General features: G+C 45.8%; 1 protein-coding gene across 2 annotated transcripts in view; it reads left to right on the top strand.

Moving 5' to 3' along the window:
* Nucleotides 1-1,275: 1,275 nt before the first annotated feature.
* Nucleotides 1,276-23,827, top strand: part of rhbdl3 (rhomboid, veinlet-like 3) — a 44,529-nt gene continuing 21,977 nt past the window's right edge. The window contains exons 1-3 of one of the 2 annotated variants that reach the window (XM_079279076.1): nucleotides 1,276-1,416; nucleotides 1,604-2,285; nucleotides 2,850-2,873. In XM_079279076.1, coding sequence (XP_079135202.1) covers nucleotides 2,148-2,285; nucleotides 2,850-2,873 — 162 coding nt within the window. In that variant the 5' untranslated portion in view covers nucleotides 1,276-1,416; nucleotides 1,604-2,147. The remainder of the gene's footprint in view (nucleotides 1,417-1,603; nucleotides 2,286-2,849; nucleotides 2,874-23,827) is intronic. The other variant, XM_079279077.1, reaches the window with a different exon arrangement.

The following is a 23,827-nucleotide window of genomic DNA, read 5'->3' on the forward strand; positions in this document are numbered from 1 at the left end:
AGAGGCAACACTTCCCAGCTGGTAATTTATTGTCAACATGAGCTCAGTTTCCCCACACACCAGGTGTTTTTCCTGCTGTGCATCTTGTCTCTTTCTCTCCTTTTTGTTCACACTCTCTTGCCTCCTCTGCCTCTCATGTCTCAGCTCTGCAGCTGACGTTTGCCGATGACTTGTGAAAGCTGCCACGTCAAAGCTTATTTTGTCCAATTAGCTGCTTTTCATGGACATTCCCATCGGTGCCTGTAGCTAACAAGACAATAATTCCCTTTGCTCCCTGGTAATATGAAAGATGCAATGTGATCTGTCCTTGGGAGACTGTGACATGGTTTATTTATTAATGGATTCATCTACTTTGTTAATTAGGATTTTAATTTTGCAGTGTCTGTCCTATTATTCATTCTTTCCATACACAGTTTAGTGCGGTTACACCCTGTAATTTGTTTTATGTCACATGAAGGATTTTATTTCTGGTTTCCCAGTAACAATTGAAAACAAAATGCTGTTAATATTAAAGATACAAATGTAGATTCTGGTTAAAACTGCATGCAAATAAGATCTGCTATCCCAACAGTGTAATGCCTTGAAGTCCTTATATTCAGTCAGTTTATGTCTTCATGATTATCAATACTGGAGAGGTAAAAGTCAATTATTTTTAGGCTGGTAATATTTGCACAAGTCAGAATCATGGGTGAGGCCACAATAACCTAAAATGACATACAACTTCTTTCCCATCCACACAAGACCACATGAAAATACAGAATTTACAGCCTCGGACACTCCCTATTCCCTGAGCCTGGAAGCAATTTAAGTTCAGTGGTGGAATGTAACAAAGCACATTTACTCAAGTAGATCATTCCAGGTACTGATTCGTTACGTACCACTTATGCTTCTACTATACGCTACAATTCAGATTACAATTACTCCACTACATTTTACAAATGATGTATTCACCATTCATCAGTAAACCCTTTAAACTCTCAATGAAGGCTGCCTTATTGAAAAGTAGTATCTGAAAGGGCTACATTATTGAATATTAGACAGTGTAATAATTACTGCAACTCAACATCATGCACACACGAGAGAACCTCTGAGGCAGTGACGGAGAGATGTTGAGCCATGGGAGACGGAGTTCCTCGAAACCCCTGAGCGGGAGGGGCTGGTGATCCCCTCCCTCTCCGCCGGCCAAGTCTCTCCCTGCCTCCCTTCTCTCCCTGCCCCCCTCTCTCCCCCCGTGCCTGGAGGGACGCATGCGGCTGGAGCACAGTACCGAAGTCTCTTGGAGCTGAACCGAGTACGTCCCAACACAGGCGGTCGGTGTGTTACCCCCCTCTGCGCCCCTCTCCCCTGAGGCTTCCTTGAGGCTCCCTGTCGGCACGCGCCAGGGAAAAGCAGACGGCTGTCCCCCGTGCGTGCCAGGTATCATGACGCACCAAACAATTTTTTGGGGGCCAACCAGATACTTCCCTCTTTGCTATGTGGCGGTGCCCACGCTGTTTTACTCGACTTTCAGCGGCTCCCCTGCGCGCCATCTCGTCCGGGTTGTCATCTCTGTGCTACATCTCATGTTGTCGGCTGTGTCTGATGATGTCATTATTTCTTTCAGATGGATCTGCGCTCTGCCGCCGCTGCTGATGCGTCGTCGTCGCATCTCTCGAGGTGACGAGACTCGCTCTGCAAACGTGCGTCCCCAATGCAGCCGCTTCACAAACTTGGACCGCTGCCTCTCTGTTCGTGGCGAGCAAAATACGCCCAGGCTCCTCTCCAGCTCCTGCACTAACCTCTGTCACATGCTGACTGAACGATGAGGCGGGCGGTGGCGCGAGACCGCTAAGGGACTTCACAGCCCTGAACTATTACTAAACTATCACCAAATCAACTTTTTCCCCCGGCTGGTGAGGATTTGTTTGCCCGTTCTATGTGGAAGCGCGCTGGGAATAACTGGAGTGCGCACACCTTTTTAATTTATCTGCGTCTATTATTTCACTTGGACTGATCCGCCCGTCCAAAAGCCAAGACAGGTCCGACTCGGAGGGATGCACAAGCAGGTCTTGCCTGCTTTGTCGTTGCAAACATAGGGACCGAAAAGATGGAATTGTGAGCTATGTGGAGTCGCTCCTGAGCACCGAGTCGCTGCTCTCCGCTGGAGTATGAAGAGCAGTCCGAGGATGGCGGGCGTAAACCGGGAGGCGCCAGTGAACTCCTCTCCGGCGGTGGCGTCCAACGCGGAGGGCGAAGAGATCGAGGTTTTGGAGAGCACCGAGGTTCTCCCCGTGGCTCCAGAGGACGTAAGTATACATGCAGTACAGAGGGACCTCAAGTGCACTGTTACACTTTTCCCATTTTTTGTAAAATTACGCAGCAGGACACCCACTTTCTCTCATGCTGTAGGGTATACGTTTGATTGTATGGAGCAGGATGTCAAAGCATGAGCCAGAAATTAAGTTGAGAAGGTTATTTTTTGCAAATGTCATGGTATAACTGGAGATTAAGGGATTTTAAATACTGTGATAAGGGGAGCAGCCACCAAAGACACGCAGCACATCCACTCTTGCTCCATTAGTTGTCTCAAATTCAAATAGCCTCCTATAAGAAGCTCCATACACATAATGATCCACCCTTTGTTGCTTTATTATATTTTGCTGTGGCTCATTGAACACAGTGATCAGATAATCACAGCATGTGATTTCTACCCTGCAATTAAAGGGAAGTCCTTTTGGCCAACACTTATCTCAACCAAACAGATGCTCCTCTCCAACGCAGCACCTGTCTCTGAGATTTTTTAGTTTCTTTGCCTTTCTATCTCTTCCTCTCACTCTCTCCTTCATTTCCTTATTCTTTCCTCGTCTCAGCAATGGAAGTCTCTGTTTGACAAGGTATGTACTGCCAGCTACCCCAGCTTGAATCACTCACCATTTGCATGTTTTTTCTACTCATTGTGGGAGCAGTGTTGTCTTCGAAGGCGCCTGTGTGTGTGTGTGTGTGTGCGTGTGTTTGTGTGTGTGGTTGGACTGTGCTTGACCTCCGTTATTAGCTTGAACCAACGCAGATGTGTTGACTAGATGAAACACTGCACACATGCTTAAAGGTCATGAAACATGGGGAAGATTTTGGACCGAACTGAGACGCACCACAAGCATCAGTGAGAAGAGGAAAACGAGATAAAGTTACTTTTTAATGTGAAAATGTGCTTTCTATTAAGTACTTTTAATAGCATATTTTTAAATTTGTTTTTACAGATTTTGTCCATGTATCATGGCCTTGCCATTGTAATTATGCTGACACTGGCTTTATTACTATGGAAGTGACTTAAACCTGCACTGGGAAATTTCCCACATTGGCACCAAGTGGTAGCTGTCAGAATTGATTTCGTTACTTCAGCACCCAGAAATCACGTGTCGCCGTGTTAAACTTCACACGGAGCGCTCACGTTTGGCATCCTCGCTGATCCGTGCAGCTCAGAACATCCCAAGAGATCTCATGCTGCTGAATACAGACATTTTGCCGAGCGCTCACTCACTTGCCTGTCTGTGTGTTTTTGCATCACTAATTCTTTTTGATTCGTCTCTCTCTCTCTCTGTTGGTAAACTGGCACGGGAATTTCATTTGACGAAATGAGGTGAAACAACAAGATCTCAGCCGGAGGAGATGACGCAGTCGTGTCTCCTTCAGCCGCGGTTTGTGATTCAGGCAGATCAGACAAATGTATTTTTAGATCAAAATCTTGCCTGGTGCAGCTTTAAATCCTTTCGCCTGCTGGGTGACAATCACGGCATAACATGTAAGCGAGCCGCGGCTTCGTCAAACCAACCTCCTGCAGCGACGAGAGCTTCAGAGGAGCGGGGAGCACATTGGAGGGTGTGTCGGCTGCTCACATTGACCCTGATGATGCAATTGGGGTGATGCATAATCATAGAGGCATTGATCCATCGGTCAGACCGATCTTGTAAGACACACACACGGGCACACACACACACACACACACACACACACACACACACACACACACACACACACACACACACACACACACACACACACACACACACACACACACACACACATACATTGATAAGGCCAGGAAACCCCAGGAGAAGAGAAACAGACTGTCTGATCATGCATGCAGCATGTTCGACTGACAGACGGCAAACGGGCCCCCACTATCACACACACACACACACACACTCACGCACACACACGGCCATCACTCTGTGGGGCTGCCGCAGCACCTGCCCGACCTGGGGCCCCCTACTTTTGGGGGGGGGGGGGGGGGAGTGTTGTGTGTGTGTGCGCAGCGGGTTAGTGGGAATGTTTAGGGTTGAATCAGAGGCTCGTGTCAGGCTCGCTCTTTCGGGGCGGTACTAAGGTCCCATGGGATTATGTAAAAGGATAACAGGGGTGTGTGTGTTTGTGTGTGGGCGGGTGTGGTGTATTAGTAATGGAGCATATTCTATGGACAGGCAGTACGTGGGCCTCTCAATCGGCTGTCTTTATGCTTTGAATTTCCTGAAGTGGACATCGGTTTAAAAAACATCAAAAAAAAGCGTGGGTTTGTCCAAATGGCGAGGTCGCTGCCCGGTCTGGCAGCAACAAATGTCCTTTCACTCTGTTGTTCTGCTTCGCTCCTTCTTCCTCACAATGAGTTGCACCATTTGTCAAGGGGCTGACCTCCGAGACCCTCAGCTTCTGTGACGCGACCAAGGAAGAGAAATGATGGGCCAATAAAGACGAGGAGAAAAGCAGGATTTTGAAACCTGTCTGACAAACCTGTGCCTCTGCATGAGAGACAAAAGACAACGTCTGCATCGAAAACACAGCAAGGGTCGAGACTGTTACTTTAAAGATAAATGTGCCTCTGTGCATGCAAGTCCAGCGTACGTACGGTTCAAGAATAACTTAGACGACATTTTGGCCTTCAGAATTGACCCTTTGTGCCTTACGGTTACCCAAACTTCTCATAATCCACAGTTTGAAAATGTTCCAGTGAGCGTAATACACTGGCAAAATAAGATGTCCCGAGATGAAGACAATGATGCGTCTCTTGTGTTAACTAATTCTGGCATCCCTGCTTCGTCACAGTCATTTCTGTCCATCCCATCGGGGATCTTTACACAGGAGAGGAAAGACAGGATCATTTTCCCTCCCTCATCCTTTTTTGTTTGGCTCGGACTCCCGACTTTCCTCCGTCGTCTTTAAAGCAGTTTGGGCTGCGTACAACAGCCTTCTTGCCATCGTATCACTGCTACCGGCCTCTGTGTGGACTCGGTGCACACAGCTATCGGTTTCTGGATTGCAGACCGTCGTGGGCTGGAAATCAAAGTGCTGCGTCGCTCTGTTCGCTTTCCCCTTCACTCCTCTTTCCTGTCCCCGGAGAGGATTTTGTTGCTGTATAAGTGCTTTCCTCCTCTGCACGCATGCAGTAAGAGAGCAAACCTCAGAATGCTTTGATTGGTGTTGACCATCGCCTGAAACAAACACGAGGACCGAACACAGACAGAGGCAGTCTAATGAAGCGGAGGAGATGCTGTTGGGAGGATAGCAGCTGCACTGCCCTCTGTCTCTCCCTCATCATCAAAGTGTCCCTGCCTCTACCTGTCACACACACACACACACACACACACACACACACACACACACACACACACACACACACACACACACACACACCAACCTGGAAAGACTGCAGTCATGGTAGCAGGATTTATCTGTTGTATTATATATGTTTAGATCGGAACCCCGAAATGGACCAAAGACGTTTGTTTAAACACTTTCACATGGCTGCATACTTTCCATGGAAGTGTCTCCCCCTTCATTTTCTTGCTTGGTGGCATAACAAAGCTTGTGAATGCGAGTTATGATCCCAAAAGTCACTCAAACCACAAATATAAGTCTTCAGGAATGTCGTCTAGCCAGAGGGCCTTACTGTGTGCCACGTGGTGCATGATTTATGATCGCCACCCCTTCACTTAGCAACTGAAGTAATGACAGTGAGCGCCGGTGTTAGAAAAAGGCCAGCGAACATCATTAATTAAAACAAGCAGAAATTCAATGGTGCGGAAGCCACCTGTTCCCGGTGCAACGAGCAACGAGCTTATTACCCAGACATTCAGTGGTCATGCCCGAGAGAAGAGGGAGGTCCTTATTTAAAGTTGTTTTGTGTCTGGCAGTGCCGTCTCGCCTCATCGCCCCCCCCCCCCCCCCGTGCACGACACAGCTGGCATCCTTCTCAGTGTCTTTTTCCTTGAGTACACTCCAAAATGAATGACCCGCCACCAAGGTAACAGGCACTTAATGGATAAGGATCCCTCAGCTGCATTTACCGGTGCATGCGGGGATAGCATGACTCGCCACGCCCTGTCAGTTTCACCCACATTAAAAGCAAAAGGAGGCTTAGACAATGAGATCATAACAGCGGTCACTGCAGCAATAGAGGCTGTAGATGCAGCCGTTATGTTTTAAGCGCAGGTGATGTTTTCCTTTAAGTTTCAGGTGCATCGGCTCAAAGACCATAAGGGATTTCGAGTTCTATTTTTGCTTCAGTTGGCCTCCTCTGAGGAGTTCTTTGCTCCATCGTGTGTAGATGCCTCTGTCTTTTTCCTTTTTGACCCATACATCTTTGGTGTACTGATATGCGTGTCACGCTAATTGCCACCGACACATACACAGATGGTGGGGGTCACGGTCTGCCGACCTGCTCGTCTAACTCCACAGCGGTGATTGACTCCAGCTGAGTCTTGGAGATAACTCAACCACAAAAACAGTCCCGGGTGATATCCAACCGCGTAGTCTTGATTCGGGATCGTGAAAAGTATGGCGGCAAACATGTGCGGCCGCCCGACGCTGTTGAAAAGCGGGGGTGGGGGGGGGGGGGCTGCGTGGCGATGAAATAACAGACGGAGCCCCGAACATTTTCATTGAGGGATTTAATCAGAGCTCATCTTTCCCCGCTCCTCCGCCTCTCCCCGCTCGAAATAGATTTCCTGAATGAAAGGCACAGTTCCGGTTGGCGGAGTGTGAAAACAGCTTCTACTTTTATGCAGAGGTAAAAATAGCGGCTGCTATACCCGCATTTCGATCTGTAAATGGAGAGAAAGAAGACGTGGCAGTTTACCCATCATTGGCATTACAGTGTCTTGAAATTGAAAGTGCCTCTTTTACTAGTTGGACGACGTGATCGGGCAACCTCCATGTGCTTTGTGTGTGCACATACAGTATATGTTTGCGCCCAGCCTAAAAATGTAAATCTATTACTGAAGGTCAAGGGAGGGCAGTTGTAGTGACGGCACACAACAACCGTTGAACAAGCCTGTGTGTGCGTGCTGCCTTTTAGGACCAGTGTGGATTGTCGCACAAATTAGCCCTGATTTGTCTGCTTTCTACCTTCTCTTTCAACTCTCTCTCTCTCTCTCTCTCTCTCTCTCTCTCTCTCTCTCTCTCTCTCTCTCTCTCTTTCTCTCTCTCATCTTTTTGTTATGAAGTCCCCATCAGCGCTGAGTGGACGACGCTGCAGATGTGAAGAGGCTTCGGTCTCAGTCTGCTCCTCGATGCTTTCATCTTTTTTGATGAGCTCTGTTGAAGGTTCGCCACGCGGTAGTTCATCAGTTGTGTAATAACGACAGAAAAAATGGCGGCTTTCGGTGGAAAAAACATCAAATTCGGGTTTAATCAAGGAGCTTAGAGTGTTTTTCTTGTGTGTCTGTGTCACTTCTGGCTGTAACCTAATTGAGTTTGAAAAAGGTTTCATGTTTGAAGCTGATTGAGGCCTCATTGTTCTGGTCCTGGTTAAGCTGCACCAGGTAAAGAGGCCGGCTGAAGTGTTTCCAGGTCTTCTTCCAAACTGCTGTCCTGTCCTCTGCTGCTCTCCATCTCATTTATACGTTTTTCTGTGTTTTTATTGTCAGACAGCTGAACGAGTATCTGATGTGATGGCTACCAGGTAACCAGGCGAACGTCAAATCACTGTTTTATGAGAGCAAAGTCATCTGATATCATAGATACAGCTAAAAGACAGCTGCGCTGTGAGGGACAAGCGATGTTGACATTTAAAACGAGAGTTCACAGAGAGGGTTTTAAGTGTTTCTGCTGCAGGGCCCAAGACAATCCCAGAGCAAGCGTACAGCATTGTTTCCCATTTGCTTATTGTCACCGTCCACACATTTTTATGGATGTGGAATGACGCAGATTTAGTGTGGACAGAAGGCCACAGTGGGGAAAAGAGATGTCTTCAGGTCTAATCAGGAGTTAGTACGCTCAAAACAAATTCATTCGCACAATGTTTTGTTCGACCCAACAGAAGTGCTTAGAAATGGTCCAAACTTGAAGGCAGGTTTGAAAGCCGCTCTGCCATGAGAGGGTAGCGAAACGTGTTAACCATCGAAACAAGGGAGTAACAACGCACACTCCACTCTCAGACCATCTGTACTTGAAAGCACTTGTAGTGTTGGACTCGAACAGATTCCTGATGGCTGAAACTGTAATATCTTCCCAGAGGTTGTAGTTACGGAGCCGTTGACAGGGTGACGTGCTGTTCGCGGCCCATCACGCCAACGTGCGCGTGGTTGTATGTGTGCGCGCATGTGTGTGTGACAGACACGTCGGCCTGCTGCTCTTCGTTTTTTTCTGGTGACGCCGCAGAGGTTCGAGGGACCTGTGTGGAGCACAAAATGGAAAATATCTGTTTTTTGTCACAGAGCTGGAAGTCGCCATGGGAATGTCCACCGAGTAAGATCCTGGAAAACACACACACACACACACACACACACACACACACACACGCATACATATTTTGAGACTCATTCCTATGCCATAAGCAGTTCAGGTCCGCAGTGAAGCCTGGCAGGTGCACTGCTGGCACAGGTACAATAACCCTGTGTTTGCTGTGTGCACCTGTGTGTGTGTGTGTGTGTGTGTGTGTGTGTGTGTGTGTGCTTGTGTTAACTGATTTCTGCCTCTGCCCATTCGGGAATGTTCCACACCGAGCGTACAACTCAGCCAACTCTTTCACTGTCCCATTGGAAGAACAGTTAAGTCTTCACCGAGACAGAAGGCAACGTTGACGACCACCACAAAGGAAAGCTGACGACTACCAGTGCAGATGTTTGCGCCTGTGTGTGTGTGTGCTGCATTTATGATGCCGGCAACACTTTCTGGATCTCCAAATTGTTTGCCGGCTCTCAGATCATTTTGCCTTTCTATGTGCTTTAGCTGTCCGTGAAGCACTGTTCAAACAACGGCGTCTTCCCGTTTTGTTCCTCACTCTCCTCCGCTCCCTGGAGAGCTTGCACTGAAGTGATGGCATGCCATCCGAGACACTCGTAATTCAAAGGTAATGACATTTTTTTGCGGCTCTGTCGACGCCCACGCCAAACCTGTAGGTAGAACGTTTAGTTTGTGGTTCAAAGCCACTGTTCTCTCCGGATTCACCGTGCAATATCACCTCTTTAAAGACATCAGTATTCTCTCATTTGTCCTTCCTCTGTGTTGCCTTTTTTGGTTTTGTGTACATGACAACTTCCCAGAAGCTTAAAGCTTTCCCTGCAAAGCAATGTCTCTTTACTTGACATCTCACTTACAGGAATAAAAACAATTTCCACATTTGGCGCGTCTGGCTGACGAGCACTGTAAGATTGCTCAGATAAATCAAGCATGCGAGTGGCTTCCCCCAGACTCTGTAGGACAGTAGGACCGGAGTCACGTGATCTGTTTTAGTAATCCAGGTTAAGATGCATTTATTTTGGTTTGTTTACGCTGCAGTGATTACTTTTTATTCAAAGTGTCATTATTCTCACTTTTATTACGCCAGATGAAATGTTTAAGGCCCTGGAGAGAAGAATGAAGTTGAAACAGTTGTAATTTTAATAACAAAGTAGAAATATTTCAAAAACAAAGTCTTAATATATATTTGAAAAAAAGTCAGAATATACACATGAATACAGTACGAGACATTTGTTTTTAGATCAACTCGGGTTCGGCCTGTTGATCAAAAGTATTCATCTGTTCTCGGATGCCCTGGCTGTTTTGCTATTGTCATGGCAACCCGTCCCGGCCCGGCCCGGCAGGCTCAGCAGATGCCCAAGGTGAGCGGCAGTGCTTAGCTTTCACCCAGATCTCCGTTCCCGTCCCCTCCGTGTCGTCTTACAGGGGCACCGCTGCCAAAGCCTGCCAGCAGGACCAGAAGTGCTGAGGTGGCTGACTGTGACAAGGAGAAACCACATCACACTAAAAAAAGAAACTGACCAACAGGAAATATAGCCACGTTATGACCCTTTGCTCCCCGGTGTGACGTCTGACTTTGTAGCAGTGTTGTCGCTGACTGCTGGTGCGTTTTCATGAAGAGGTAAATGAATCATGACTGCAGAGCACATGCTGCTCATTGGCAACATGGAATTATTCAGTGTGGAAAAACTCGGCCAGATGTCTTGTATGTGATTCAGTGACGAAGACTTCGTGCCAAAAAAAAAGATAAAAGCACAAATTAGGTCACAGATGGCGTCGGTGCCACTGATAATAAAATGTACTCACGTTTTCTTTGAACTCTGTGACGACTCCGTCATCTCCTTTTCTGAGGCACATTCATGGCCCGGATTATAGAGACACATTATTATTATTTTGTTTTCATCATAAAAAGTTGAACCTCTGTTCAGCGGTGGGGACTGCAATGATGATACACATAAATGCTGATCTCTTTTGTGCAGAGATTAGTCCGCTAAAGGAGGTCACCGTGTAGTATATTGTCACATGTCTTCGTCAAATATATTGTGACACATTTCATGATTGGGTCTTGAAAATGAATACCGAAGGCCTGAAATCTGAAAAAGGGATGCTCTCATCCAACTTCTTCTTTTCAAATACCGGTTCCAGGAACTCAACTTCAACTGATCCGAGACCAGAGTTCTGTTATTCCCAATTTAACAATCAGTTTCACGAAATGTCTAACGGGATGAACTTATGAAGTGGTGACATTTTGGACAGACATGTATCTGCATCTTGAATCAGTCATTTTCATGTGGGTAAGGTGAGGCCAGGGATTTCCTGTGGTTCACCATCACTGCCTAAAAGTAACTGTTGGAGAAACCACAATTTTATGGTTACATTTTCAAAGGAACTTTGTAATGTGGGTCGGTCACCAAGCAGATCAGGCCTGTTCAGATCGAGCACCCCTACTTCAATCAGTAATTCTTAGTATGGTGTGGCTTTCCCGCTTTCTCAGAAATGTATTATGTATTTCCGAATTAACATTTACTGCAGCATCCATGTAGCTTTTCACAGATATTGTTTCGAAGATGAACGGTGGGAGATCTTTTGGGAGGTTTTGCAACTTCAATGTGTCTCTGCTGTATCTGAATCAAACTTGCTCAGAAACTTAGTTCCCTGATGTTGTGGCCAGCAGCAATGCGGCTGCACTTTGAGCAGATTCCTCTGCCCAGCCCCTTGGAGATCTGTTATTATCATGTTGTGCTATGGGGGCCATAAAAACTGTAATTTATTGCACCAATTTGGAAGTTTCTCAAGAACCTCCCCACTTGTTGAATCCTCACTTGCTGTCCCAAAACCTTTCCAAATCCACCAGGGAATCTTTCATGTCATCTCCACATGTGGCTGTGATTGAATCCCAGTGTGTACCTGACGCATTTAGGTTGCAGTCTCACTAATATTCACTGCTGTCTGCTTGGAATCGGATGACATAAGTGTGAAAACAGGGCTAAGGAGAGCCTTTAGGCTGTCCTGTCCAGTGACAACGTTATCGCCCCGACAGTGTCATCTCAGCATTTCAGGGGCGAACTAGGGGGGAATCCTTATCGCTGAGTTTACCGCAGACGCAGCGGCTCATCGGGGTGCCTGTCAGGGTCTGGCACTGAGGGTTGTCGTTGTGATAAGAATGATCTCCTTCGGGGGGAACAGCTGCCAAGGTTGTGATAAATTACAGTTCCATTACAGGTGGAGTACGATCACTTTTACAGCAGAGCCTTTCCGAAATAAAGTTCACTTTTTTAACTGGGTATATGTAACAGTGTTTATGTTGGTGTTGTGGACTGTGTAGAAGAAGTGGACGCAGTCACCGTGATGTCAGCCATTGGTTTGTGGACTACAGTTGTGACGCCTCGAGTTCCATATTTTGGCTTTCGCCATCTTGGTTTTTGGAACGAGAAATTAAACGACAGGGTGAAGCTAAGTACAACCAAACGCTGAAGAAGACATTTTTAGGCCAAAAATGTTACAATTAACTTTCATAAACTGAAAATACACTCAAAGACCGGACGACTTGGAACTGACGAACTGTTACTTCAAATCAAAGGAAAAAGCATTCAGGTAGAAAATCGGGAAGAAACTTGTGAGTCTTGAATAAACAGAGCGCATTTGTTATTTTCATATTAATTGGCATTAACCTCTTCATTTAAGAAAAACAAGAAAATGATCTCTTTTTAAATAGTTGAATTTTTCTTCATGGTTTTCATGGCGTGGTGAATCTCTTGTCTGCTGCACGAAGGCATTATATCTGCCTGACCTCTTTAGGGCCCTGAAGAGCCTTTCCTGGAAGTTTTTTTCTTCTTACTTCAGTAATGCAGTTTGAAAGAACTCTTCTCTCGCCTTAAAAGGAAAGGGGAGTCTGTTATAGAGGGAGCAGGGACTGTTTCTTGCCCGCTGACCTTTGAGGATTATGGGAATAGGATTATAAAGTAGAGGGTGCCCTAGTGGGGCTTTCCACCACCACCAAGGATCAGGAGACAGCTGACCGCCTGATTGTTGTAGATTAATAAAAGCTCCTACTTGAAGAATTGCCTCCAAAACAGTCCAGGAAGTGAAGTGTAAGTGGTGACAGAGGGCATTTGTTACTTATACTGCGGTAATATGTCCTTTTCTCCCCCCCGGCCTTATCCATCTGGGAGGGGAGGGGTTGTGGTTGAAGATTGACAGACAGTTTGAAGGGTCCCACCCGACCCAGATGGCAACCATGAAAATGTTTTCGACGGCCTCAACACCAGCCTCGCTCAGCTCTCCCTTCTTTCGTGCCTTTTCTTCTTTGGATTTGAAGAAAGTAAGTCGGGGGGGGGGGGGGGGCCCAGCGTCGGGTCCATTTGCCAGCTATTAGAGATGATAAATCTCTACGTTGAATGGAACCGCTGCCATCGGTGGTGCCGGGTTTTGATGGTGTTATTGGGGTGGGGTGGGAGGCGTGGGGGGGATTGACCTCGGGGCAGGCCTGGAGCAGAAGAAGGGACTGAATAGGAGAGAAAGAAAGCCCGGGGACAGCTTGTTAAACAAATGTTTCTCCCTTCTTTTTGTTCCCCTTCTTATTCGGTGAAGAGCTGCTGAATGCGTGGAGGAGTGAAGGGATGTTTAGTAGAGGGTGGGGCCTGTGGTTAATGAGGGGTTCTCACCTCAGTGTAAATGGGAGGTTTTGGGAGAGAAGGTCACTAATCTCCATCTACGTCTCTGTGGTGACCTGCCTGTGCCCTGTGCTTGATGCTCCATCACAGCTTTATGTGTGTTTGACAGGTCTGTCAGAGGTTTTTTTTTGTTACTGCCGTGCCTTTTGGCAAATAGGTCTCATGTTTGTGTCTCGGTGAGAGCGGCATTCATAGCCACAGTGCTTCGAGCTTTCCCCTCCTGCGGGGTTGTTTGCATGTCTTGGAAGTCTTGTTTGCGTGCGTTTCTGTTTGCGTGTTTGGTTGTGTCTTCATAAATGCTTCTCTCCGGCGTGAATGCTTTCACAAGCAGCGACAGGGGGTTAAGTGTTTATTTGAACACACGCTGGAGTCTGCTGAGGGCCGTTAGGGCGGTCTGCTGCAATCCCCTCGGCTTCTGGAGACAGCTGGGGGGCAATACAGCTCGTTCTCTATCCCTCTCATTTAGTCTGTCTCTCCCTCCAGCTTTTAAACCATCAACCGGTCTGTTTTGCTCCATCTCGCCACCAAACCGTAAGGCAGATCATTTTGAAAATCTTTTTCTCTCTCTTTTGTCCTTTCCTTCCCGCTTAGACTTCTGGTTTTAAAATTTTGCTTTTTAAAATTCTTTCTGAAATGAAGTGTTCAAGGAGAAAACTGAAGTTTACAGATATAAAGTGGCAGACATAAAGTATTTCTAAAGAAACCAGTTCTAAAAATCTCTGCAGATGTTATTCCACGCGGCATGATCGTCTTGTGCAGTTTGTCTTTACTTGGTTAGAATTGATGGTCGAGAGAGATGGAAGTTGTTGCACTTCTTCTACAGTGATAGTACAGCAATGTGCTTTGGTCACCTTTTTGTACCAAAGCTGAGCAGTGTCAGACCTGGTCAGATAGCACATGTTGACCTGTTAACACTGAGGGACGTATGTTTAACCTAAGTCACAGCGACAGTGGCCTTTGGCCTACGTGGAGCAAGCTAAAGCCGACAACCAGCACTGCAGGACTTTGATAGCATCTAGAACTCTGTGATTAACAATCCTCCTGCTTTATATTGCAGCATCTGTCAAAATAAAAGCCCAGATGATATTATGATTGCATCTTGTCTCCATAGAAACCTGAGTGCCTCTCCGTCTGGGATGGCATTAAACCTGCAGGGACCAAGTTTGTAGAGGGCAAGCTCTGTGCAATCAAGTGTGTGTGTGTGTGTGTGTGTGTGTGTGTGTGTGTGTGTTAGTGAATGTTAAGGGTTGAGGCAGAGACGGAGAACAGGGCTGGCGAGTTGGTGGGCTGGTGTAATAGATGTCAGTGGCTGTCTGTGGTGCGAGCTGCTGCGATACGGTGGGAATTAGCAGAGGTGTCGGTGGGCCGGAGGCAGAACTGGTTGATGGAGCGTATTGATACGCCGTTGCCTGGAAACACTTCATTTGGATGAAGCTGCACCGAGGTGGGATCAATCCTCGGGTCTTAGCGGTGTCGTGGGAATATATAGTTTTCTGATGCTTTCGTACAGGCTGTTTTTCTTTTTTTCTATTCAACCTTAATTAGGCAAGAGAGATGAAGGGGATGGCAGGCAGCAGTATTCACAACAATGGGCAGGGCCGGTTGCAGGGAAAGGAAAGGTTGCACATTTCGCACCCTCAGCAGAAACCAATATTACATGAGGTTTGCAAAGACCCGCTGAACACAAGTTACACAGCATATCGGCTCCACAGACACCATTCAAACCGTAGGTGTCCATGACAAAGACAGAAGAAGAGCTAACTTGAAGTAACGTAGACTGGCTGCTTTGATTTCACCAAAAGCTTTGAAGGGGATGAGACACTGATCGTTGTCTCGGTGAGATTGCCTGCCATGCACAGATAGACTGAAATGATGACTCTGAGATCTATCTTTCTGATGTCTAGCTGATCCGTTTCATTGATATGGTCTGAAGTGGATCGTATGTTGAAGGGTTAACCTTATTATAAGCCCCCGGTTCTGTTGAGATTTCCGCAATGATCAAGGTGACATGGGGAAATGTACTTGTAGACAGGTGGCCGTGTTTGCTAAAGGTGAAGCAGCTCCTGTGGTTTGGATATAATTACCTGTTGGATCAGGACTTTGCAAATGAACAACTGTGAAGCTGCTTCAGTCTTGGTGTATATATATATAGTCTGTGTGTGTCCGTGTGAGTCTGCATGCTTGTGTGCCGTGTCTCCGTGCTTCGGGTCCAGCACTGTGAGGGGATCAGATGCCCAGGCATTGAGAGTAATACCGTAGTGTCTGACACATATCCACGTATATCAAACCCCCATCTGTGTATTTACTTCAGATGCGCATTCACCCACTAAAGACATCTTCGCACCGACCAACGTTGCCTGGTTACAGGCCAGTTGGCAAGGAAACTGGTGATGGTCCGTGCTAATTTGCGACGGCCTCAGACGACTGTATGTATGTATGTGTGTGTGTGTGTGTGTGTGTGTGTGTGTGTGTGTGTGAGATGAATGAGGGCTTCTAATCTGTCAAGCAAGACAGGTGACCCAGCGTTGATTAGCCCAGACAGTCACAAAGTCAGTCATCCCTGCAGCCGCCATGAAACACGCGTCTCTGTGATAGAAGAGCAATTCTCCACGGTCTGAAATCTGCGTTAGTTATACTGACTGAAAGAGCAATTTAGGTGACAACAATCTTAACTATTGGCAGGAGCTATATGGAATTCTGACAGGAAAAATTTGAAATTGTTTTGATTTATGTGTATTAAATGTACAATGTTTGGTCGGCACTGAATTTGCTTTTCCTTGCTATACAGTGTTTTGCAGTACAGGACTGACGTTAAAAGAAAACTGTTTGTTTTTTTGCATGTAGAAATGCATCACAGGGCAACAGATGCATGATCTGAAGATTCATTTTGGTCTCTGAATATGGGGCTGTGTGTACTCAGAGTTATCCGTTTCATGGTGAAGAGGATGGAGGAAAATAAAACGACATTATGCGAGAGAATGCAATTACCTGTGGCAGACCATGTGCATGGGAAATGAAAGAAGAACGAGGCGGGAAAGGGAGGATGATGGAAATAAAGAAAGTAGAAGAAGAGAGAAGAGGTACTGTGGCCAGCAGGGCCTGCTAGTCACTTCTCTCTGCACCTGCTGATAAATCTAATCTGAGTGAATATGGCTCCACCAGTAATGCCATGCACTTGAAATTTCAATTATTTTCAGACCGATATCAGGACTTTGACTTGGTATAATTTGCAGGTCCAGATAGGAGCAGCTGCTCTGCGGAGAGGACTTTAGCCTCACTGCAGGAAGGAGCTGGATTTGATTCTTGTTCTTCCCTGCGAGCTTTTTCTCTCTCCATATTCACATGGTTTTCCTCTCATTTCCTCTCATTTCCCAAAAACATGAACACTTCTCTGAATTACCTAGGTATCAATACGAGTGTGAATCTCTGGAAAACTTCTCTGAGGCCTGATTCAACCCTTTCTAAATCCTTGAGATGAATTCAAACATGAAGGCTTTGAGGATGTATTCAATTCCTGGACTTCCAGACACCATATTTTTAAGTTTTTAGTTGTATACTAGAGTATATTTGAGCATTATTTTTTTTAAATGACCACAATGGCTGAAGAGATGAGAGTCTAAACTCCATAGTAGGCTACTATGTCTACACCGTGCTCAGGGTGGAACAGTGGTTGATAAAAGGTCAATGGAGATCATATTACTTTAAAGCATATTTAACCAATAAGTTGTTTGTTGTTGCTGCCTTGTACAGTAAGCCTATATAGTAGGCGTGACCAAAGATAGGAAACATAGAATGTGATGGAATCCATTACAATAACCTGCTCATAATGCAAAATATATTTTGAGAATCTGTCAGAGAGATGTGTGTTTAAATCTGTGGTCATTTTTCTGACAAAGAATGTCGAGTGTTTTGCCCCTGATCCTTTTTTCCCTCCCAACCTTTCTATTTAAAAATGACAAACAGCACTTGACAATTAACACCTGCTTGTGATTAATCCTCATCTTTTGTCTCTCTTCCTCTTCCTGTGTCTCCTCACACTTCAAAGCAGAGTGGATTTGGTCTGCTCCCTGCAATAATTAGCTCCTCGCACAATAAGCCGGGGAAAATAACAAGTTCAAGTGTGCGGCCTTTGCAGCACTTGCCCCCTCAGTCTTTTCAGTCGTTTCCCGGGGACACTGCTTGTATTCAAACATGAGTAACGAGGGAGAGAAGAAGAGTGGGTGACAAATTGTGGAGGTGCTGCTGTTTAATGAAAGTGGGTTATAATGGAGTGCTGTGCTGGGACAAGCGAGGCCCTCTCTCAGCTTGTTGATCTTGCTGATGTATGCTTTGTCAGATTGTTGCTTAATTGACTCGGCAGCTAAAGGCAATCCTATCAAAGGCGGTAATTTCACCTGCCAGCAACTCTGGTTTATTTCTGTCCAGCAAGCTGCGCTGATTTATTTCAGCAGAGTCTGGGTATTTCATTAAATACTGCTAAAGCACATACTGCATGCATCATTATGGTATGTTATTACAGAGCCGGTCCCTGGCCAATGTGGTGCCCTAGGCCATATTTTAGCTGGTGGCCCATTGCATCGCAGCCAGTTCCACCACCAGTTATTGTGTTCATACGCTCACACAGAAACTGCTCCGCTTTATGTCTTTCAGCTTGAGCTACGGAGATCACAGTGTATTTCTCAAAATGATGTTGATGCTTTTTCTCTCTCTCGCTATATTCTCCCTGTGTCCTGCTGACTGCACCACTTCTCTTCCTCTGTCCTCCCTCCGGTCCTCCCTTCTCCTTCCTTACTCGTCGGTGGCCTTGGCCCTAGCCTCAGTGTCTAGGTGTTGTTTATGGCAGCATTAACAGGCAATGCTGTGGCATTTTGGGGGCTATTAGAAGTCTTGTCGAGGCATTAGTCATGTCTCTGAAGTGTGACGTGGGCAGAGCACTGGCTGGGCCAGCGAGGGGGCCGTTACACGCATGGCGAGCTGATCTTTATGCGAGCCAGACGGCTGACCTTTTCCTGCAGAATCCTCCGCGATGGGAGAGGTGATGTCTGGGTAATTAGTGGTGTGAAACCTCGACGGCTCATCACATCCCTCCCCACTGCAACCCGTCCCGCTCTGCGGTCTCTGTGTCACTGTCAAGTGACACCAGTGGGGAGGTATTGGAATCTGCCCATCTGAAGGGAATTTGTTCCCAGCTGAGATGCAGGCAAAGTTCATTTTGAAGGCTTTGATGATAATAAAATGGAAAAGAGGACGGAGAATCTGAGTGACAGCCGGACCGAAAAGAGTCTCCGTGTCACACAAGTCAACTTGAGCTGATTGTTTTTCGTCAGTGCAGACGGAGGGGTTCCTATGAGATGTAAAAGAAGACAAACGCACATCTAGCACAATTAGAAGAACAATTTCCCTCTTGAGTTTGTATTGTTAGATGCTGCAACATTCCTGCATCTTCACTTCTCCTCTGAACAGTACTGCTATTGTCTGAGTAACTCTGAATTCTGTCTCTGTCAGAGAACAATGAAACGACCCACTGGCTACTGGCTGGTACCCCCTCAGCATCACATGTTACAATGCCAAAACAATAGAAAATCTCATCTTCTTTTTCTTCTTTCTTTGGGTTGGTAAACAGCTCAGTCCTCAGTTTTGTCTCAGCAGGTTAGACCTTTGATGATCATGACAACGTAATCAGTGTAGACGTTCTTCGCATTGACATTTGTCTTCTTCTGTTTCCATCCGAATAAGTATAAAATAGTTAAATCTTGGCTTATAAATGATTGCTTTGATGCTATAACATGCTGAATTTAGCAGGCACATTTAGCAGGAATTTGCTTATCATCACTGAACAACACACTACAGCTGAGGCTGATGGGAATGGCATTAGCTTTGTTCTCTAACCAAAATATTGGGTGAAACAACCTGATGACGTCGTTCCAGAAAAACTTGTAATTCATCCTTTGGGAAACATGATTGTCTGAACCAAATTTCATGGCAATCCATCCAGTAGCTATTGAGACATTTCACTGAAAACCACAAACATCAACCTCATGGTGGCACGAAAGCAAAAGTTTGTATGATGTATCATCTGGGAACCATGAATGAGAACATTTTGTGCCAAACCATCCAGTGAAATGTCATAAAGATCCATCCTATGGGCACCACAGAAATCTCTACCAAATTTCTTGGCAATCCATCCAATCGTTAGATTCAGCCATCTTTGTGTGCTCATGGCCACTCTCTCTTAAAGACGCAACACAAACCCCCTCACTTTCATCCATGATGTCTCATTGCCCCACTGTATTGACTGTGTGTCAGCTGTCAGTCTGTTTGACCTTTCACCTCTCCATCACTGCCCCGCCCCTCCCATTCACAGCCTCCGCCTGCCAACAAGCTGTCGACTCTGCTCAACCCGGACCAGTCTCCTAAAGGAGACCAGGTCTGGGCTACTCCGCCGGGGGCCAACAATAAGCCCCCAAACCACAGAGCGTCTCCCATCTTACGGTGGCCAATAGCACCGATAATGTACCCTTTCAGCTGTGTCGGATAATGTAACAAAAAGTGTGTGTGTGAGATAGAGGTAAGAAAGATAGCACACAGGAAAACCCCTCTGGTGTTAAGAGCACGGTCTGAAAAGCCTGATTAACATGAGAAGGTGAGTGTGTTTCCATTCTACCTGCTATATCGGAGCGTGTGTAGGTGTGTGTGTGTGTGTGTGTGAGAGAGTGATGGCCAGTGAATGAGGTGCCCCTGCTCTCGCCTGTCCTCCCTGGTGCTTCAGTGTAATTAACGGGGAGACTAACGAGCTTCTCCCCCTCTAACGAGGCTGGCTTTTTATTAGAACTGCTAATTGCTCCACATCAAGGGAATACTCTGTGTTCAGGAAGCTACGGGAAGCAGAAAGTAACTGTGTTTGATGGTTGTGTGTGTGTGTCTGAATGTCTACAAGTGCATATCCACAACAATAGAGAACTACAAGAAGAGGTCATTTGTAAAGACTGTATTTAAACAGGCATCTACATACATAATTGTGTGCATGTGTATGACAGGATATACTGTAAATGTGTTTGCCTTTTACATCTCTCACATGGCTCAACAGGAGCGTGTCATAGAGATGTCAATCAAGTGCAGTCTGAATGTGGTCTTATAGTCCTGAAGGCCAATCATGCCAAAGTGGAAACACCTGTGTGGGTGTACCATGGGGGTGTAGTAGCTTTTTATAGACAGCAGACATTTTTCACCTGTCACAGCAAAGAAAAAAAAAAAAAAAAGCACAGGAGCAACAGATTTGGTTAACAGCGTCTCGGTTGCGTCGAGTGTCCCGGTAAGCCATGCCAGTGAGCCATCACGCACAATACCAGTCCAGGACCGTGAAACTTGTTTTTTTCATGCTATGACGATGCAGAATGTCTGCTGTGAAAAAGATCTATTGGTCAATGAGATTAAGATTATGAGTGATTGTAGATGGTTATCCACGATACAATGGATACAACAAAAGATGCTACTGTAGCCATCTGCTGGTTTATTAGAAGGCATTTTGTGGAGTTGACATGTGAATATGTATGTTTGTGTGTGTTTCTGTTGACTCCTCAACGAAGCTGAGTTTATACCCAGACTTCATAGCTCTAGTTAGTTAACCATCATGCTCCACTGTTTCTTTTACCTCCCCTAACCAAGGCTCTAACGTCCCAGTAATAATTATGGTCAGAAATACCTTTTGTGTTTTTCATGCAAAATTTGAGTCGCAATCTAAAACCGCCTGCAGTCCAGCTGTAGTGGGAAAGCCATTGTAAGAGTAAGACACTGCCAGGTCATTAAATGGGCTGCTATAATGTCAACCACAGGCAGTATGTCTGTCTTGGCTAGTCTGGCTTCATGCACTATAACATGCAATGCACGATCACGTCATACAGTAGCAACACTTCAAATTACAGGCTTGCAATTGTACAGGAATGAGTCGAATAAAGGGTCAATATGGAAAGTATCCAAAAGAGCCTTGATCTCTCGATAATCCAATAGCTTGTTTTGTCTGTAGGTCAGCAGATCGAGCAGGTAGAGGCTGTTTTTACTGCACCGTCCTTATAAATAGCAGCAACTCAGTGGTGCACACTGTCTGACTCAGTGGGGGGGATTGGAAGTAATTATTCTGCTGGAAAGGCTGTACGCTGACTGGATTGTTGCCATAGCAGTTATTTAACTAGAAGACAGGCAGTAATAATATTCAGATATCCAAATACATTTTTTCAGCTTAATACCCCAAATAACAGTATGGAGCATTCAGTAAATATTTGAGATGGGCACATGCTTTGCAGAATCCTACATTTATGTTGACTGTATTTTTCAGACATGCGACTTATATATGACACATATAATTATACTATACACAGTAGTACTTCTCTGATGCTTGTTAATATGAAACAATGCTGCCATAACGACGCAGTCTCCTGCATCTTAAAGACAGTGTTTATTTATGGCCCTTTGCCCTCACAACCACCCCCACAGTATATGCTTGCACGCACGCACACACGCACACACACACACACAGACACACAAAATGCTTTCCTCAATTTACTCCTTTGTCCTCTATCCCTCGATCGTTATGGTCATACAGTAACTCAAGGGCTATTGGAGCTCCTGTTGCTTCGGCTGCAGGTTATTGCACCCTCACGCCTTGCTGATTGGTCATTCGTGCCCGGTATGCCGCATCAGCCCGGAGGAGGTTATTATCAAAAAATGTGAAGTCTTTGCTGATGCCTGGGGAGACAGCCATGTGTTGCATTTCATGCAGCGTCTTTATTGCTTCTGAGGCAGTCACTACATCAGCTCTTCAGTACGTGTTCGGTGTGTGTGTGTGTGTGTGTGACGTAGGTGTAAGAGGATTTGAGAGTGCCCGTCGGCTTGCTGTTAGTAAACCAGGATCGGGTTGAGTTCCTCGCTAAACTAACTCTAGACTTGTCTTCACTCACGCCCCATGCTTCCGTCTTCCCTTTAGTGTTGCACTTACTGTTCCAGACAGCAGCTCATCTGCAGCTCCAAACCCCTGGACAGTGACCCATAATAGTGTGGGTCAAAGGTCAAAGGTCACTGAAAGTACCAGAGGTCAGAGAAAAGTTCATCGCAAAATCTCAAATCGCCTCCTGCCAAGCCTTTCTCAGGGGATTTGACAAGCAGGTGTAACTCCAAAAAAAACAAGTTAATGACTCGAGCTAAACATCCTGTAATCAACCTCTTAGTACAGCAGAGGACTTCTCTGGTTGAAAAGACTGAATGGAGCCAGTTGAGATCCTTAAGTAAGAGAAAGTGAGATTTTTGTTTTGTTTTTACAGTACTTGCTCAGAAAGTATGATATCCACTTTCATTTTCAAAAAGATCTTGTGATCTTTCACCCCGCAGGCTATATTTAATCAAATTCTAAGTTGTTTTGAGGATATTTTTCACTGTAGCCTTTTGTATATTTTATGTTGGCCCAGGCTCCAACATGTCTCCAGGCTCTTATGTGCAAACTGCAGTATTCAGAAAGAAACTCCCTGGCCCTTACAAACCTCTACTTCCTTAATATTCAGCTTTATGAAAATGAGCCTGAAGACAAAGAGCCTTGCATTGTGTCCAAAATGCCCCCCCCCCCCCCCCCCCCCCACCGCCCAGACCAACCCTCCTTTACTTCCTGCTCCCCACCCTCTGCTGTTTTTCTCCTCCGCACTGACACCACCGCTGAGAAGCCCGAAAGCTCATTGGCTAGGAATGTTTTGGGGTAATTTGTCTGCACCAGGATTTGTGTGTGTGTGTGTGTGTGTGTGTGTGTGCTTATTTTAATCTGAGGGATTTGCATCACGCTCCCTTTGCTGCTTGCAAAACAAGCCTTATGGAGCAGAGACAATAACATTGTTATGAAAATGGAAAATGTGCTGCGATAAAAGTTCACAATCTGTTGAATGTTCCGACACGCACACGCTACTTAGTATATGTAAGTACTGCATTACCCAAAATCCTCTCCTCGTATAAGTGATGCTGCAACTAAATGCAGTCCAGTGTTTTTAAAATGATTGTTATGAACAGACATTTAAGACACATTTTATCAATACCAATCATTTTATAGTTCCAGCTTAGAATTTTAAATATTTGCTGGTATTCTTAGTCATCTATGAGAGTAAATTGAATATCTTTTTGGGGTATCTGAATAACAACTGTTGGTGGCAGCCCTACAGCTGAGATTTGTTCTTAATCAACATGTTTAAAGTTTTCAGTTTGTGGTGAAGCTCGAGTCATCTTGGACGGCGAGTTGTCCCCGTATCATACAATGTCCTCCTCCGCATGGACCTCTGCTTGCATCAAAAGGAAATGAACACTAATTGGAGTGACGGGATTGGGTGAACCTTGCATGAAATTGCCATCGGAGACCCATTGTTGAGTGTGTGTCCCTCTTCCTGCTCCTCCCCAGCAGCCGGCCTGTTGAC

Source organism: Melanostigma gelatinosum, assembly GCF_949748355.1.
Source record: "Melanostigma gelatinosum genome assembly, chromosome: 11".
NCBI lineage: Eukaryota > Metazoa > Chordata > Actinopteri > Perciformes > Zoarcidae > Melanostigma > Melanostigma gelatinosum.